Here is an 18979-nt window from a genome sequence, read left to right on the forward strand (position 1 = left end):
CCAGCCCACAAGCCTGCAATCAGGAGAAGGGAAAGGCTCAAGATTTCATTCTTAATCCTTCAAGTTATTCATACTACCCCCATTCCCCAGCATTAGGAAGAGCGATGTTCCCTTATATGGTCAAGAAAAAGTGGAGAATATCTGCAATACATTCTCACATCTGTGCTCAGCTGAGCCTGGCCAGCATGTCCCTGTGAATGCAGAGGCTGTAACTGCCAAGAGCTGTGGAGCAAAATGCCTCCACCCTGCTGTGAAAAGGCAGGCAAGGGGGATAAATAGATATGGCTGGAAAGATTGCAAAATGAATTGCATTAAGCAATGCTGCTCATGGGTTTATGGTATCTGATTTGGGATGTTTTCCTGTGCAAGCCTGAAGCCCAGTGGGAAAAGGCAACTTGCAAACATGAAAAAAAATCAGTAAGAAGATGCTACAATGCCACGTCCTGGAAAGGTAACTAAAATGGGCATGTAGTCCCTCAAAGAACCCAGAGGAACAATGGCCCTGCTTTCTAAGACAAAGAGGTGCAGATTCCCCTAATGAAATTCTTCAACCTCTTCTTGCCTAATAGGAATGTCAAGGCTTTAAACTGTGAAGGCTTAGAAGAGGTTCAGACAGGCTTTTCAGGGAAAAAGGGACAAGACTATTGGGAAGATCCTTCCAACATATAAAATTAGGGCTATAAAGAGAGATGTTGTCACATTTCTTTGCTGATGGAGAAATAAATGTAATTTAGGAGTTTTAAATACCAATACTGGTGCCACCTCGTGGACAAGATTATTACCCATATGAAAGATTGCCCAGGCAGTGTTTGTCTAACAATAAAGTTCTTATCCACATTGATTTCTTCCACCTAGATGTCCTGCTTTCTTTCAGAAAGGATCAGATGTTCAACAGATGAGTTTAGCTTTTGCAGAACCCTTGTATGCACATGAAGAAGAACCAACCACATTTTCAAGCATAATCTCCAAGTCTGAGACACCTCCGGGCTAATAAAAAGTCAGTCTGTAGTCCTTGAAGACATAGCATGTATTGCATCCAAACAGTGAACCCAAAGCAATGTGGCCACATCCAAACCAGACTCAAGCATCTCGTGGGGTCACACTACCCTAGGCGAAAGCAATGCAAGGGTGGATGCTGACAATGAAAATGTGCTTGGTTTTGACCTGCAGGTCTCCAAAAGGTTTTATTAGGACACAAGATGTTCTGCTCTGCCCTCTTACTACCCTGGCCTTGGCTTTGCAGCCAAACTCTCCCAAGGTGACGGTGCAAGCAGGAGACCATTAGGGACCAGGGCAGCAGGCTGGGCTTAAAGACACTTTGAGTTTCCTTCCTGCCTCCCACCTCCAGCCCTATCAGAGGATGCTTCAGGTCCAAGGACCAGGTTGGCAGGAGAGGTTGTGAAGGTTCAGCTGGGGCTGAGAAATAGGACTGAGGAAGGAGAGGAGGACACAGACACAACCTCAACCTGATTGCCCCAAATGTCTTTCTTCTTATGAACATTTGGATTTGACCTGCGATGAAATGGTGGTAAAGGATGATCTGTTTAAGTCGCTTGTGGCTAGCTGAAAAGAAAGCATGCGGTTTCGGAGACTGATAGTGCTGTTCAGGAGCCCTCCAACCCAAAGAAGCTCTGGATGCTCCGGAAATCAGAGGTTTTGTGTGTCAAGCTCCATGTTTGAGGACATAAACAGAGGCATTCTGATTTTCAAAGGTGCCAAGCACCTTTAGGTTCTTTTTCCCTTAACGACTTTTGTTGTTCTTTTAGCACCAGAACACTTTAAAAAATCCTTTAATGTCTAACTAGAGCTTGGGGAACATCCTATTCCAGAGCATAGCTTTACACACCAGAAAATGGTTTGATTTTCAGAAAAGACCTCTCCTCCTATGCAGCAGTTTCTGAAAGACAGGCAGGTGAAAAGCATATTGATTCAATAGACTTTAAAAAAATAAATACCAAGCAGTAACCTACACAATGTCACCCAGCACCCACACACAAAAAAAAATCAAAACATTATCTCTTCATCCTAGAGACTGTGCAGCCCCAGGAAAACCTAAAGGCCTACTGTTTTGATGAAAAATACCTCAGTGCTTGCTTTGATTTTCTCCTGAAGGCTGTATGAGGACACATTGGTGACAACATGCTTTGTGCCTTTCTCCAGGTCAGTCCTGCTCTTACTATAAATGTTTTATCCCTTTCTGCCAGCTCTGTAGTAAAAACATCCTTGCCCAAGCTCATGGAGAAAAAAATTGCTTTCCCCATGTTGAAATGGAGGCGATGGGACAAAGATGCACAGGAAAAGTTGGACAAGGGCTAATTTTGCTCTATTTATGAGTGGGTAATTAGGCACAGCTGCAGTTTTCCCTGCTTTCTTAGCTGAAATGAGAGACAAAACATTCCCATTGCATGGATGTCCCTTTACTCTGTGCTCCTCTGAGGACAGTCTGTCTGGAAATGGCCTTACGGCATCCCTCAAAGGCAGGAAACCAGGCTCCAACACAGGAGACTGCATCCATCTCCCAAGAGTGAGCCAATAGAGGAAGGGAATATCAAGACTGCCTGTATACTATTGCTGTTGTGCCGTGACATCCAGGGTGTTGTTCAGACAGCAGGTATGGACCAGCTGGAAACAGGAGTGAACAAAAAGAACATTTTACTGCCGGTGTCATGATGTTTCTCAGCAATTCAAGTCAGCCTGGAGGCCAGAGGTCTTGTGGTTTCTGTCTCTAGAATCTGGCTGGGATGCAGCCAACAGCAGGTAATAACCTTCTCATGAAAAGAACACTAGAGAAGAAATTACCTTTATTAGACAGGGTGGTTTCTCAACACCCAGCATCTTTCTTACTTGTTCTGCCTCCTTCTTGGTGGTGGGAAGACCAGATGTTTGTTGTGACCACTGCACCCCCTCTCCCACAGTACCCACCGGGGCAGTGTGTACAAAATCTGTTCCACAGGCTCCCATTTATTTTTATACCAAATTTCCCCTGGATCCATGCATTCTGTTACAGTCAGAGAATCCCAGCAATGCTGTTTTGATATGTCCATGTTTCTGGCAATGAATGATCAAAAACAATGACATACCTCAGAGACAAGATCCTCTGAGATATCCTCTGAAAATCTGTCAGATCCTGAAGTGGAGACATGCCTTATTTTGTATAAATAAATACAACTTAATTGCTCAGTGGGAACCTCTGGAAATCCTGCAAGGATGAAGCTCCCATCAGCTGAGCTCCTTGGAAACACATCTGGAGACAAGTTTCCTACTTAGCAGACTTTCACCAGGCCTTCAACAGCTGATGGAGAGAAGAAATGCCTGCAAATGAGGACATGCTCCCCAAAAGTAAGGTGGAGGCGCCCTCTTGTGTCCTCGAATGAGGCCAAACGGGTTTGTTACCCGAAAATAAATGGGTGCACGCTCCTCTTCATACCATTTTGCCCTAATGGACAAAAGATGAGGGAACAGGGAGTTCTCCCAGGGTGACAGTGTGGTCCTAGGAGAAGCTTCATCTCTTGCTATAAATGCAGTGCAAAGGACTACGCAGAGGCAGTACGATCTGAATCACACCATACCATCAGGAAGACCAGCACGGAGCCATCATGGTTCATCGATGTATGCTGAAGCATAAAGGTGCAGGGAAGAAACTGCCAGATAAAGGACAGCAGTGAGGGGATTTGGGAAAATAAATGGCACAGAAAATTAAAATTAACTGGAAGAGGTTTTTTTCCAAAAGGCATATTTTTTATCCTTCTAGATAATTTCCAGAATAGGATGTGGTTGAGAGACCGGCTTAGAGCATCTTCCAAGGAGCATTTATTACCTGTAAAAGCCAAAGTACTTCGGTGCTTCCCACTCCCCAATGACTTGTCCTCTGCCTCATGTTCCTCCTCCAAGGACAAGGACAGCAGAAAATTGTGTAGTACCTACAGCATCCATCCATTGAAAATGTTTTGTATGTGGACACTCATACCCTTGCAAGCAGGACCCTTGACCCTCAAGAGAAGAAATATCTCTGTCCCCTTTGCTCACCCATCTGTGGGTGAGGTGCACCAGGGAGAGCAGGTGGTGGATGCAGGTCTCCATCCATGGAAAGCAGCTCTGGGAAGGTGGTTCAGGACAGACCCCACAGAAAAAAAGATACACTTTGAATACAACCATCAGAAAACAATAATTCAAAAGCCACCCCAATCTGTCATCCTTAATGGACTGCCTTCTTTGGGCAGATGAACTCCCTCCCTGCACTTCGGGTGTACCCTTGGCCATTTCACGAGACCCTCTGAAGTCAGGGGAGCAGTGAATGCTCAGTCCTTCAGGGTAAAGGGATTAAAGAAACCCATACGGCATAAAAGAACTGATTATGGAAAGCACACGCAAACTGCTTCATAGATGCTGTATTTAGAGTATTTACCTTTGAAGGCATGAAGGCGAGACAGAGAACAGGGTTGTAAACAAAGAAATGAAGCTCAGAAATGCAAAGAGGTCACAAGCAAGGAGAGAGGAGACTACAGCAGCTGAGGGTTTATTCACACAGCATCTGTCCATAAGTAATCCTGAATTTACTGCACAGACAGCAAAAGTATCTGGTTGAGCAGGCAGCATCATCAACAATCCTATCTCCCCCACTACTACTATGTGTGTTCTGTGCTCGCTGACTCCTGTCCACCAAAGCCTGCAGCTCCAATGGGGTTTTCTCTTGTCAGAGGTACGTTAAGCTCCTGAGGGCTCATGCTGTAGTGTGCCTGCTGACACACTGTTCCATATGTCCCCTTGTTGCTATAGACAGATGACCGCTTTCCTGGTGGGGATGTCCCCGGGGCTCCGTGCATCCAGCAGCTGCGTAGGAGCATATTTGGAGCCACAAACATGCAATGCTGTGGCATGCACACAAAGCACTGAATCCTTTAATACATCATTTCTCATAGCTGGAGATCACTTTCTGTATCCGAAATAGTGTCACCATGGGCCGTGAGGTTTTACAAACCTTTCACAAATCTTTCTCTTTACAGGAAAACAAAGGCTGGAAGAGATCTCTTATTTTTATCTTTCCTGACTTTCAAAGACCAATAGATGCACACAGCTGTTAATAGTAACAACAATAATAATACTGAATAAACATCACTTGAATCTTACTTTGGTATGCAAACACTTCCTCCTTATTTGCATCTTTCTAAAGGATCATGAAGATATGAAGCAAGATCTATTTCTTAACAGTCACATCAAACTACCAATGTGAAGACCTTCAAGACAGATACGTAGGGCTTGGGAACACAGCTCCTCAGTGAGGACCTGAAGGCCCTAAAGTGTATCAAAACTGATACCCCCAGCCAGTTCATCTGCAGCCTGAAAGCCCTTGCAGCCCACTGCAAAATCAACTGCAGTCCACCGCAAAATCCACTGCAGTCCACCGAATGGCAATGAAGCTGATGAAGGGGCCGGAACACAGGTCTTATGAGGAGCAGCTGAGGGAACTGAGGTTGTTTAGACAAAAGGAGGCTGAGGGGAGACTTTATTTTTCTCTTACAACTACCTGAATAGAGGTTGTAGCAATGTGGGTGTTGGTCTGTTCTCCCAAGTAATAAGTGACAGGAAATGGCCTTGGTTGTGCCAAGGGAGGTTCAGATTAGATATTAGAAAAAAATTTCTTCACTGAAAGGGTTATCAGGCACTGGCAGAGGCTTCCCAGGGAGTTGGCTGAATTGCTATCTCTGGAGTTATTTAAAAGATGGTAGATGAGGTGCTCGGAGATACGATTTAGTAATGGGCAGGTAAGGTTGGAATCAATGATCTCAAAGGTCTTTTCCAAACAAACAATTCTGTGATTCTGTGAAAAACCTGGTACATAACTGCACCTCTCAACCTACAGTTAATTCTGGTATCTGATCTCAAAAAGCAAATGAGGACTGGTGAAAAAAAAAAAAGGCTATTTTTAGTGCAAGTGCATTTTGAAGTCCTGACACACGCAGAACTCATGAAATTATGCCCCATTCCTGAACTCCTGGCCCATACTTCTTTCCCTTCTTCTAACTGCATACCAGGAGGGAACTCAGCCCAAGGACTGAGAGGAGGCAATCACAGCTGTGAAGCACTCCAGCCAGCTGGAAAGAGACTGAAGATGGAGCAGGGCTGTCTGGGCTGGCCCATGGGGAGTTGTCCCACTGCCCTCAGGCACTACTGGGTCCTTGTGCAGCCGTTACACTCCAGATGAACTCAAGGCCAGACCCCCAGCTGAAAGCAGTGGAGCAACACATATTTTCTTCCACTCAGAATCAGCAACAAGCTGAGCCAGACTTGCTGCTTGCGTATAGTGAGGGGTTTGGCAGCAGTGCATTGATGCAGGACCTGAGCTGCTTCTTGACCTCTTACCTGTTCTGCTGGACCTAAAGCAAAGAGGACTTCCCCTTCACCTCCTTTTACACTCACTCATGTTTCCAAGACAGATTTCTCATATGTCTGCCGCAAGGCTTGTGGTGGAGGCTGGCGGGCAGCAGGGCCATTCAGCCAGCTCCCCCTGAGCTGCTACACAGCGATTGCTTTCCTTTGAGTCAACACTTTCAGGTAGAGTTTGCTGTGCTAAGGGCCTCTAGTACTGGCACAGGGGAAAAAAGACACAGTAATGATTACCAAACCTTTGCACATCTTTCAAAGAGCCCCAAAATACACTGCAAACTGTGTATCAGCATGCATTTGCCAGGAAGGAAAGAGCTGAGATGCTGGGGGGCTGCTGTTGCCTTTCTCCTTCCTTTAGCATCAGAGCAGTGTTTATTTTCCAACTCATTACAAAAAAAAAACAGGTGGGGTAAAGCAGAAGCTTTTTCCCCATATTATGCCTGCACTCAGCTCTGAAATGCACCCGCAGAGTAGAGCAGCACAGAACACGCACACTCTGTAGTTTGCAGACGCACAGGCACACACACACAGAGCCCCATGGTGTCTTAGAAACAGCCAGCAAATATTTCCTTCTCACAAGAAATGTATTTTTTATGGTTTTAATTTTCAGAGCTTCCCAGGGGGAGGAAAAAGATACTTTTCAATGAGAAACTGAAGCCTGAACAATCTGTGGTTTCACATTTTGCTGGGGAGAGTGGAAGAAACATCCACCTCTGAAGACTTTCATAAAACCTTCTTAAGAAATCACACCTTTTCACAGGGAAAAGCCTGTGAATGAAAAATATGACCAGCCTGAAGGTACGCTACAGTCCCGTAAGGTCAGAATAAGGTGGTTTATACACTAAAGACTGAAAAGACAAAGTCTTTCCTGTCTTTCCTCGAGAAAAAGCAGTGCATGGGACAAGAAGAATGCTTAGGGTGAGGAGCACCACACAGCTTCCTTCCTTCCTTCCTTCCTTCCTTCCTTCCTTCCTTCCTTCCTTCCTTCCTTCCTTCCTTCCTTCCTTCCACCACCCTTCCACCTGTTCTCCCACTCCAGCATTCATTTTTTACTGCCATATAAATAGGCAGTTTCTCTTCTCCAGTAAATAAAGGAAATGAAGAGTTAGAGAATGAGGCTTGTACCTCTAGAAAGGTATGGGAGAAATCAGGAGGATTTGAGGGACAGACTTTGAGAGCAGCTTGGGAAAGCCTGGATCACCACTCCACAGGCACAGCTGCTGCAGTGTAACCTGCTCTGAGGGGAAATCCCGTGTCCCCCTCCTCAACATCAGCATGGGGGCCCCACGGTGCGGCCAGTCACATCAATTGATCCAGGAGGGGCAAATTCGCTCAGGATTCCCACAGACGGAGACAGCCATGGGGACGGGCACAGAATCCACCTTGGAACAAGGCAAAGTAGGTTTTAATTGACATAATTTTGGGGACATGAGTCATATCCTAGAGGGTGGAGCTCAAACCCTTCTGGTTAAGATGGACCTTGAAAGGCTGTGAATATTGAGAGGGGCCCATCGAGGTGCAGCATCTGGCTATGGTGGAAATGATTTCAGGATGTTTCATGCATGTGGAAATGTTGTGGTGTATCATGGGGAGGCCATCATCCTGTATTGCTCAAGGAATGCTCTGCTCCTTGGGGAGATGGTAGGCTGTGTCTGAGTGCAACACAATGAGGAAACACAGTCCCGCCACTATCCCTCAACTTTGTCTCCTGTGTGTCACAAGACAGGCAACTCCAGGCAGAAGTTCAGAGTGTTTTCTACTGACAAAACCCATCCAGTCCTAAAGGCTCTGGCAGTGCTCTTCTCAAAATGAGACTCTAAAACTCTAACCTAAAGCCAACAGAAACCTTCTCTCCTTTTGACTACGCAAGGTCCGATGTTTCATTTTCTTACAGTCCAAGCTAAACTTCACCTTCACACAACCTCTGGTGGTGAGTGACCTTACCTTGGCAATACTGATGTCCTCAGGGCCTCATCTTGACTCCGCTGAAGCCCAAGATGTGCAGCATCTCACACCAAGGTCTCTGAGAAAGCTGAAGCTAAGCAGGAGCTGGGGTTGGCCTCACCCTGAGCCCTACAACTTTGGCTGCCTCTGCAACTCAACTTCCACCTGACCTTGAGACTGTATAGTCTTAAAAACTTTTGCTTTCCTTAAGGAAGCCAGAGGCCATCCTAATTCTTGAAGTGGAAATTACCTAATATCCTGCCACTGTATTTCCAGCCATCACAAAATCCACCCACTACAGAGGTGGCCCAAGAAAAGTGAGTCTCCCAAACTTTCCACTTTGAAAGAAAAATTTGTAAAAAATACTTGACAATCTGCATCAGGGAGCATCCAAAGGGAGTGTGCATCCGCAGAGTCTCTTGCGGCAGTTTTACTATGCTTGCCCCCCTTGACCATGCATTTGTATTTCAGCACGCAGGGGTGAAAGTGGAGCCCCACAGTTATAGGGAAAATGAGTAGCCTGAGGCAAGCGTGCACGTGAGCTCCCTCCCCAGCACGTGCCCATGCCATGGATGCTCATTAAAACGGACTGAGTGAAGTGGCAGCTGTAAATGCAAAGACAGGTCTTTTTAAATCGGCCCCATTAGTTCCACATGTGCTTTTGACAGATAATTCTTTGGTTACTTAACATGAAACCAATAATTATGGAAATGACTGTGAGGATTCAGATACTCTCCACAAGAAAACAAGTAGAGTGGAGAGAAAGCAATACCAGAGACTTTGCAGGGATTTTTTTCTCCCCTAATGCACCCATCCTCTGTAAACTGCTAGTGCAGAGCCCTACCCAGAGACCAAAGGAGAGAAATCAGCTCTGCCAGCATCAGCTCCCCATAGCCTTCAAGCACAGGATTAAACACTTGCTACGCAGCCACAGACACAACCGTGATGCCACACAGCAAACAAGTCTCCTTACTCCCTCCTTCCCCCCAAAAAATGAGGAGAACATCATGGGGAGAATGCAAAATCTGTCTCTCTCCTCTGCTTGTTGCCAGTGGCAGCCCCCAGACGGGGAATCAAATCCAGAGGAGACGCACAGCAAAATGAATATTTTTCAGAAAACCATTTAGGCACTATTTAGAACAAATAGCAGATCTCTGTGCACACCCAAACTGATTTATTTCCTGTCATGCTCACTCACACCCTGTACCACCCCACCATCCCCTGCATGCAGCCATCTGACAAGCAAGGCACAAATGTGCCTGCAGTAAAGCAACACAGGCTGGGCACAGGGGGGGAAAGAAAGGCGAACACTCACATTTTTAGTGAGAATACAGCTATAAAAGCAACATTATACAACTGCAAAAAAAAAGAAAAAAAAAAGAAAAGTAGAGGTCTTTATGTAAACCACTGTCCCTGTCTGGTCAGCACAAATCTCATCTGGGCTTAGGTCAGTCCATTTCACACAGCTAGAAATAATTGTCTGTGTTAACCATTAGTAGTTCCCAGTTCAAAGTTCCCCACTTGCTGCCTTTGTCCTCTGCCTGTAGTCCACATGCCAGCCTCGCACAGCTGCCTGCCTGCTGCCTACTGCCCTGGCGAGGTGCAGGCAGCGTTACTCGCCTCTGCTTGTGCTTAGGCTGGATTGCTCAGAATCTGGAGAGCAGGGGATGCAACATCAAATCACATCACCAAACCAGGATGCTGTGCTCTGCCCCAGCTGGTCAAAGTGCTCTCAGCATCCCCACAGTTTTCTGGCCATAGCAAACAAAACCAAAAAGCTGATCTTATTGTTCCTAGCGTGGTGGTCAGTTATCCTGGCCAGGCAGAAAGGCTTTGTAATGCCTGGAAGAAAGCACCAGCCCATAGCCTGGAGACAGTCTGCATTGCAATCACAGGATAAGGAAGGGTGGGTGGCTCTAACAAGTATAGTTATAGCCCTACCGAGAAACATGCCAATGGCATCACTTTTCTGTCCAGGATCATGGAGACACCTGGAGGACTTTCTAGCTCCCTTCTCATTCTTCACAGAAAAATTCCCATTGCTTGAGGGAAAATGGTGTGACTTGGCTATTTATCACAATGAGCAGAGAAGGTAAATCCTGGGTTCTTAAAACCTCTCAGCTACCTTCACTTCCAGGGTGAGACCCTATACAAGGTCCTTGGGATGGAAGAACACATAAGTAACATGATTCTTTCCACCTTCTGGCAGGAAACAGAGGAGGTACTTGTGGCTGACTGCTCTTTCTAGCTTGACATGCTTGGCCACCACATTTTGTTTAGAGTTAAGGATATCTGGAAAGGCCCTTCTAGGAGCAGAGTTAATGCTATACTGTTTGCTCCCCTTGGACAACAGGAGTAGAGCAGCCAAAAGAAAAATTATGTCCCAAACAGAGCAAGCGTTGCTTGGGGGACACAGAGGAACACAAAGAGAAGTGTCCTCACAGCATGTCTTTATCCCATTTCCTCCACCTGTGGAAACCGCTGAAGCTCAGAAACCATGTCCCATAGAAGCTCCCAGTTTCTACAAGAGAAATCTTCCAGCTTCCCACAAGGCAAGATACAAACCACAAGAATCTTCAAGAGTAATGATTTCCCTTCCTTGACTGTGGGAGGAAAAGATGTTTTGAAGACTACTATATTCCGTGCCTTCATTCTCTAATTAGTCCCCCACTGCCATGATTGGGTACCTGGAGGCAAGTCAACCTGTTTCAGGTACATTTCCACACAAACCACACGAGCTACCTACAGTAGCATTAAAATAATGCAATGAGAGGAGAAAGGGAATAGGACTTCAGAAATTCTCCTGGACAGCACAGACCAAGGGGGTCAGAGGGGGCAGCTCAGTAGTGTGCAGATGCGTGTAGCTCTAATGCAGCAGAAATTTCTGTCGCTCTCTTGACTAGAAACCACCTCTTCTCATCTCACAGAAACGGCTCAGCATGAACAATTCATTCCCATCTTCCCACAGATGCTTGCCAACAGATCAAACCCAGCGCACTGCTAATAGTGAAGACTAAAATCACTGTGAGCTGAGCAAGGCCCCCAGCAGAGACAGGAGCTGAAGAACCATCCTAAAGCACTGTAATCCTGGCAAAAACAGTTTCAAAGCACACTTTATCTAGAGATTGTGCCTCAGAGCTATGCGGGGAATTGTTTCCTGCAGCCTTGCTATGGAGAGAGGAGCTGGATAGCAGTAGTCCCCAAAATAATTCACAGGCCTTTTAGCAGCCTCTGTTGCTGATTAATGGAGGGACTGCAATGTTCATTGTTTCATTTTGCCAACCAAATCCATCTCTTTTCAATTTAATAGCTAACAAGGATGCATTCCAGTTTCAGAGGCTTGTTTTGCCCATGCAACTAAAATCCTTTGAGCCTCCACCAGATTTGTCTCTCAGTAGTTCAGGAGCTACTCAAGTCACCAGTATTTTCACATCACGGGGCAGGGCATCCTGCACAATGCACCAGGAACTGAATTCAGCGGGGAACATCCTGCAGGTCAGGGAGATCCTGGGAGCACAAGAAGGGTTCAGATCTGGCATAAATCTGAGTATGTACATAGCCAGGACTATGACTAGGTTGGTCCTTAGGCACCGCTGCAATGAACACAATCGATAGCTTGAGAAGATCCTACCACATGGAATCAGATTCTCTTTACTCACAGGACAGAGAATTAAAATCATTCACGTTTTTCAGTTGGTTTTAGGTGATGAAATGAAAGCTCAATAAAGAGTTTTTGCTTCAGTAAGGACTAAATCAGAGCACATGGAGAAGTATGACCTATTATTTTGTAAAGCAAAGACAGGGACTGGCAGTTTGTTTATCCAGATCTCTGCTTTGCCCTAACTCTCTCACTCCTTGTGCCAAAGGTTTCTTGCTTGGCTTAGGCATTTCTGGGTAAATGATTTTCCAGGTTTTTATGTCAAATGTAGTCCTTCTTGTTCATTATAAACTAACACACTTGCTCTTATTCATGCCCTGACTTTGTTGCTTGCTCAACTTCCCAGCATGCTCTGAATAAAGAAAGAACTTCATAGAAAACCCATTTATTGTTAGGTGCAAAAGCAGCTCTGTTTGTGGCCATGGTGTTTTTTCAGAGGTCTAACAGGATACCTTTGCCAAACTCTGACTTTAATCAGACCTAGATGTTGCTGAAATTGGGTCCTCTCGTTTCTTGCCCCTAATAGTGAAGTCTTTCGCTTCATTTCACCCAGATCCTGCCTCCCTCAAGGCCTGACCTGCCTTTCATTTCGGTCAGGGTCAGCAGTGTATTCCCTGCAGCTGTGAACACCCTGAGGAGATGGTCTCTCCTACAGCTCATGCAAAACATCCCCAGCAAAACTGCAAGCACAGAGGACCACAAGCTGAGCTGAAAAAAACTCGCTGGTTTAGAGGATGAATAAATGATCTGTGCCAGAAGCATCCTTTTGAAAATCCCCATGCAGAGGGAAGCTCGTTGCTTCTCCACCTGGGACAAAGTCAGGAGATGGATTCCAGCAGATTTCCACCTAAATCAGAATCTAGCTTTGGGTTTAAATGGCTATTGGTGCCCTCAATGGGATCTGAATTTACCCAGTGTTGTTATGGGGAAGAATGAGACCTCAATAATTGGCAACAGGCTGTCAGGACAAGGGAAGAGACTTCACCTCCTCTGCTCTTCAGTGCCAGCTCTCCAGTTCACAGCATCCCCATTTGCACATCAGCTTTTAATATTTAATTGCAGCTTTGCCAAGGGACTTTGCCTCCATTCTTGTAAAGAAGGCAGGGAGGAAGGAGTCAGAAGCGCGGAGCTGAAGAGGCCCAAGGAGACTATCAAATGGCAGAGCTCGGGTAGAAGAAAGTACTCTAGCATGTAAGTGATTTTACACAAAACCCCTTCCAGATCACAGAAGATGGAATGAATTAATATCAGAAAAATCCTGTAAATGCTTAGCAACTGGGGGATGCTGTGCTGGTTGTGGGAACTATTCAGGGTGGGCTGAGAAGAGTATTTCCATCTACTGCCTGTACTGTATTTAAGGAAAAGGGAGGATGTAAATGGAAAATCAGGGAACACTTCCCTGCTAACAGGCTCATTCTGACACAGAGTAAATCCCTTGAGGGCTCTTCACCTGGAATTGTTTAATGTTAGATACCACCACAAAAATAGGAAACAATCTCTGGTCTGTGGGGGGTGGTAGCCTTGGATCTAACAAATCTGTCTCTGCTCTAACATCATGGGAAATTACCTGGAAACCAAAAGAAAGGAAATTTATAAAGTAACTAGTGAGAACTATATCTCTCCCCCTCTGGCCTTGATTTCAGATATCTTAAAGGCACGAGAAGGGAAGCAGAGATTCATAAACTGCTGAGTTACTCTCCCTTCCCCAGAAAATCTCCCCCTCCTGAGTGCATCTGGAAGTAGACACCCAAACATGGGTGGTCAATGGCTCTGGGCACAGCCCAAAACTCAGGCCAGTGCAATAGAAAGCACTTATGAAATGTATTTTGAAAACAATATGGCTTTTAGAATGAGTATTTTCAAAATCTATGTACAAATATCCAATAATCCCATAGTTCAAATATCCGTGTCAGTAATTAAAGGGCAATTATACATAACTTACTGGTCCCTAGAGCTCTGTCTAAATTCAGAAAATGAAACTCAGATGACCAATTGCACTTCCAAATGTCAGATCAGTCATTGCAAATCCAATGCCTGAGACTTCTGCCGCAATTTCTGAGGCCTGGAAAACAAAACTATTTTTGGCAGAAGAGATCAAGATGTGCTTAATTCTTCAGTCACTGCCTGAATCCAGAACTAATTCAGGCCTCTGCACCATTGGAAAAACAAGAAAATTTTAACAAATATTGCATATACAAAATTTGCATTTAAAATAATTAAATTATTTAAAGCTAATTCTTTCTGTTCTTTCCCCCTCCCTGTCATAGAGATGAACTAACTGAATTCTAAAAGAATGAGAAAAAGTGGTAGGCAGAGATGGAAAAGATCCATTGCCTGCATTAGGAGCAGTTTAATTTAAACTGTATCCTCTTTAAACCTATTTTGTTTTTTCAAAAGATTATGTGGTGCTGTTCGCAGATTTATCAGTGAAGACAGCATTTGTTCCACAGCTCTTTACTGACGCACCAATCCCATGAGTGGATGTGCTAATTGTTAGCCTCTCTTTGGTGGATCTTCACATCTTCACATAACCTTTGCTCTTTTGCTTCAATGCCAGCAGACAGAGAACATGGAAAAATCTGCAAAGTTAAGACCAGCTCAGTCCTTTCCTTTACTGTGCCATTCTCCAAGGAGCAGTCCAGAGTCCAGAGCAGTTCTTCTGAGAAAATCTGTATCTGTCTCCGAACTGGTTGCCAGGTGGGTGGTTAATCTAGGGTTGCAGTTCACCTTAGACCTGGGAGGTTCCAGGATGGACTCTCCCTCTCTCGCCTTCATAACAAACAAATCTCACTCAGGTAAGATCTTTCCCAAACACAGCATCACAGTGTGTCAGGTCTCAAGGTAGAGGCAAGTACTTTTCTGCCATAAATGCTCTTAGCTGTTAGATATTACCAATGCATTATTAAGTCTTTGAAGACAGGTCCTGATTTAAAAACCAGACTCCCTCCACAAAGTTCCCCAAATACAATGACACAGAGGAATTTCCCCTCGACCTCAATGACTGGAGTGTTCCCAGATGGATTATTAAAGCTTTATATCTTGATAGTCTCTAAGGTGCCACAAAGGAAACCAGTAAATATTGGAGAGAGGACCTGATGAGGAGGGAAGAGGGATATGGGCATCTCATACATTCCCGGTTCCTCTCAACTGTTTCTAACCAATATGCTCCAGGGAGAGTCATATTTCAACCCAAGCCCTTTAGGGGCTAATTTCTCTTCTGGTTACAACCCATAACAGAGATCAGACCACAACACTGCCAAGAGCGAGGCAAATAGGATTAGCAACAGTTCCTGAACTACTTCAACCTAAACATAAGAGTGATGGAGCAGCTGTCAAGACTGTCTCTTGAAGCTTCCCTTGGGACAGTTTCATTCCAAATATCCAAAACTTGGTCAGTTTTCACTGTAAATAGTCATCTATCTAACAGGGTCTTAGGAGAAAGCTGAAAGAGCACTCTCCGCAGCAAGGAAGAGAAGGAAAGTGGTTTCTTCTGCAAAGGTCTCACTCATCACAGGTGTTAGATTAGGTCAGGTACTGACCTGATAAATCTGTTTATGTTAGGTTAAAGTTGAATAAATAAACAGTGCATTGACTTTCTGGAAAGCCTGGCTTCAGCTGCAACCCACATATCAGCAAAGTACAATAACAGATCACTTTAATTCAGCATAACCCCCCAGCACATCCTTCACCGCTGAGGAGACGGAGTGCTCCAGGGACATGTCTGCATGGACCTTGGAGGAAGAGAGCTCACGCTGTATCTAGCAGCACTGCACTGAATTAATCCATTAGAATTAAAACCAATCATTTTGGGGAGATTTTTCACATCTCACTCTTCAAGTTTGCTTTTGAAGCCTATTTGGTTTGATATTTTCCAGAGTGTAGGGGAAGGCAGAAAGAGCCTATCTATTATATGGAAAAAAATCGTTCAAGCTAAAGGGGTGCCATCTCCTATCTTTCCTACAGGTACCAGAGCATCTTGGACTGTGAAAGCAGCATGTCTAAGCAAGAACATCACAAGGTGAGAGCCAAAGGCTCAGAAGAGGTGGGACCTTGCATTTTTTGCAAGATCTGGTGCTATTCAATGGACATGTCAGGGCAGATCAGAGTCAATTCCCTTTTAGTACATACAGATGGACTGACACATATAAGTTGTTACAGGATGGGATGAAAACTTATATATAACATTCAGTATGCTCTGGAGTGAATAAACTGTAGAGGTAGAGGCTAATGGAAGACCACTAAGAGATGTGAGACCTGACAGAGGATTTAGCACTGGTTAAGAGCAAGGGAAGGATCTAGCCCAAGGCAAAGGCACAGTGAGTCATTAACACACCTAAACAGCTACACCACACTGATAGGTATGTCACTCTGCCCTCCCACATCAGAAGCTGGAGCCTCTTGGGGTTATGTTGTGTGTCTCAAATTACACTGTATACCAACCAAAGAAATCTGTCTGCCCTAGGATGCAGAAATCACTTTCTTGGCTCTTTTGACTGTAATGGGGCTTAGACATCAAGTTCACAAGTAGATTTTGCTCACTCCTACATTTAGATGTCTACATTTCAGCACCTTAAACTGAATTCCATCCTAGCTAGAAACTGGGACTACTGTTCTCACATCACATCAAAGATGCACCTCCCAGTGTGAGTAGTATCATGATTTGATGGTAAACTCGTTGGCCTAAGGTGAAGCCCTTGGCTCTGCATTTTTGTGTTGGATCTTGCCTAGTGATAAGGGCCTCCTACAACCTGGAATAACAATGATAAAATCACATGCTGGAGGCCAGATACTCTGGACTTCATCCAATCTCCTTGCTGAAGACAGTGTTGATTCCTACTGACCAGAGAAAAATTAATTGTATCTCACTAAAAAAAAGACAGAATCTGTAACTTTTTATTTTCACTACAGGTTCTTAAGATTTTCTGTTGAATGATAGAGAGGGGAATTTCCTGTTTGGTAACATAATTTCCCGAAAGAATAGGATGGAGATGAGAATAAGACAGTGATCCAAGTAGGAAGACAACCAGTGGTCATATTTTTTCTACTCTAAGGCTTCATTGCATGACCATGGACAAATTAGGAGGATGCACTAGAAACAGGCAAGAGAGAAACTTCTCTCACACTTCCAAAAAGACTACAGCATGTTTACATCATGTCCTTGACATGTCCAGGGAAACATAGAGGAGAAAGCAATGGGACTCTCTTTCCTTTCAGAAAGTTAGAAGGTCAATGGACATGATTCTTGGAGTAGTAAAGCAGAAAATCAAAAGTTTAGTTGATTCATTATTGAAGCTTGGTATGAACCTATTTTGATGTTTGTTTGGGTTTTTTCTAGCCCATGGAGAGAAGATATCTGTCACAGACTAATAGCAGTCCAATGGCAAAAAAACAAGCCCTGTCTCAAAGCCGTCTCAGTGATATGTCCTGGAGCAAGTCTGTGGAGGATCTTCGTGTACCTAACAAGAATGCCCCAACAGGGAATCTCAAAGGGCTCCTGACCATCTTTGACTCTCCTAAAGCCACTCAACAGTGTAAGACTTCACATTTTGCTCCATTCAAGACACCATCTCCCAATGGTATTTTAAAGAAGAGGGTGGCTGATGCCAGGATCGTGACAACAATCCAACCTCTGAGCATGGAGACTGAACCCCATAAAGAGCCATCCTTCTCTTCCTCTCTTCAGAGCATCCAGAGGAAGGCACAATGCAGTCTTGCCAGCATCAAGTGGATGGAGTCTCCTGCAAAGGTTAGTAGGTGCTCTTCAAAAGCTCCTGGAAATTTATTTTCTTTGGGTGTCCAGAGTCATCCTCATAAATTGTTGGGCTTCATGGTGCTGCTTCATCATCTACTGATGCCAGTCCCTGGGCCTGGGGGCTGCCCTGTGGAAACCTAACGTTCCATGGTTAGGCAAGGAGGAGCTGGTTTAGAGGGGAACCGTGTTGTGATATCAAGCTACCACCAGGATAGAACTCGTTCTGAAATGTGGTGAGGTTGAACAACAGACCCTACTGTAGAAAATCCCTTGGCACATCAGCTCCCTGCAGCATGGAGACCATCTCTCTTTCTGTGTTACTAAAAGCTGATAGACAGAACAACAGATCCTCAAATGCGTACTGGATCTCCCTCAGGCCAAGTTCTGCAATGCCACAACATCCAGGGGAAAATAGGTGCCACGTATAGTGACAGGTGAAAGATACACCTGACTCTACCATTAAATACTAAAGCGTTAAAGCATCTGGAAATCAATGTTAATGTCAGTTCATGCAAGCAGCTTACAACAGTTGGAGAAAGACAACATCTATGAGCAGGCACAAAATCATAATCACCTATGGCTTAAACTCCCTTCCAGCCCTGTTACTCCACCCAGACCAAACAATCCATCTCTTTGGCCCAGTCGTCTCTATCCAGACACCCATCTTTCTTGCTCTGCTCCTACATAGTTTATCTCTATTCCTATCCAGCGCTGGGTGTTTTGATGGTATCAGGGGAACAGATCATATGTTCAACAAACTGTTCTTTGCCATGACCCTTTTCTGGGACGGAATGAGTTAGTAGAATTGAGCAGCCAAGAAAAACCTGCATCAAGGTACAAGAGAGTCCCATGAAGTTGTTATGATCTGGAATATTACTTATAGATGAGATCCTGTCCAAAATGGTCATGGCCATCTCACCACTGTATGATACCACCTCAGTAATTGTTGCTGCACAGGAGGGACTGATTCAAATCACTGGAAATACAGCAAAAGGCAGCATCAACCATTGCTGGGTTTGAGGCACTGATATAATTCTGGGAGAAAGTAAGGGAAATTGATGGATAAACCTTACCTTGAAAGAGCAGTAATGGTGAACTCAAAAAAAATAATGGGTAGAGAAAATACCACTTAACTGTGGAAACAGTGTGGGGAGCAAAAAGCTGTGAAGCACTGTCCTTTAAGAGAACAGAGCATAGCCAAGCCCTGGTCAGGTCTCCAGAAAAATAGTTCAAACCACACA

General features: G+C 44.7%; 1 protein-coding gene across 2 annotated transcripts in view; it reads left to right on the forward strand.

The window, feature by feature from the left end:
• Nucleotides 1–13067: 13067 nt before the first annotated feature.
• XIRP1 (xin actin binding repeat containing 1) overlaps nt 13068–18979 on the forward strand; it is a 35307-nt gene continuing 29395 nt past the window's right edge. Inside the window, exons 1-4 of one of the 2 annotated variants that reach the window (XM_054058987.1) lie at nt 13068–13177; nt 14544–14683; nt 15950–16004; nt 17322–17732. In XM_054058987.1, coding sequence (XP_053914962.1) covers nt 14556–14683; nt 15950–16004; nt 17322–17732 — 594 coding nt within the window. In that variant the 5' untranslated portion in view covers nt 13068–13177; nt 14544–14555. The remainder of the gene's footprint in view (nt 13178–14543; nt 14684–15949; nt 16005–17321; nt 17733–18979) is intronic. The other variant, XM_054058986.1, reaches the window with a different exon arrangement.

This window comes from Cuculus canorus, chromosome 2 (assembly GCF_017976375.1).
Source record: "Cuculus canorus isolate bCucCan1 chromosome 2, bCucCan1.pri, whole genome shotgun sequence".
Lineage (NCBI taxonomy): Eukaryota > Metazoa > Chordata > Aves > Cuculiformes > Cuculidae > Cuculus > Cuculus canorus.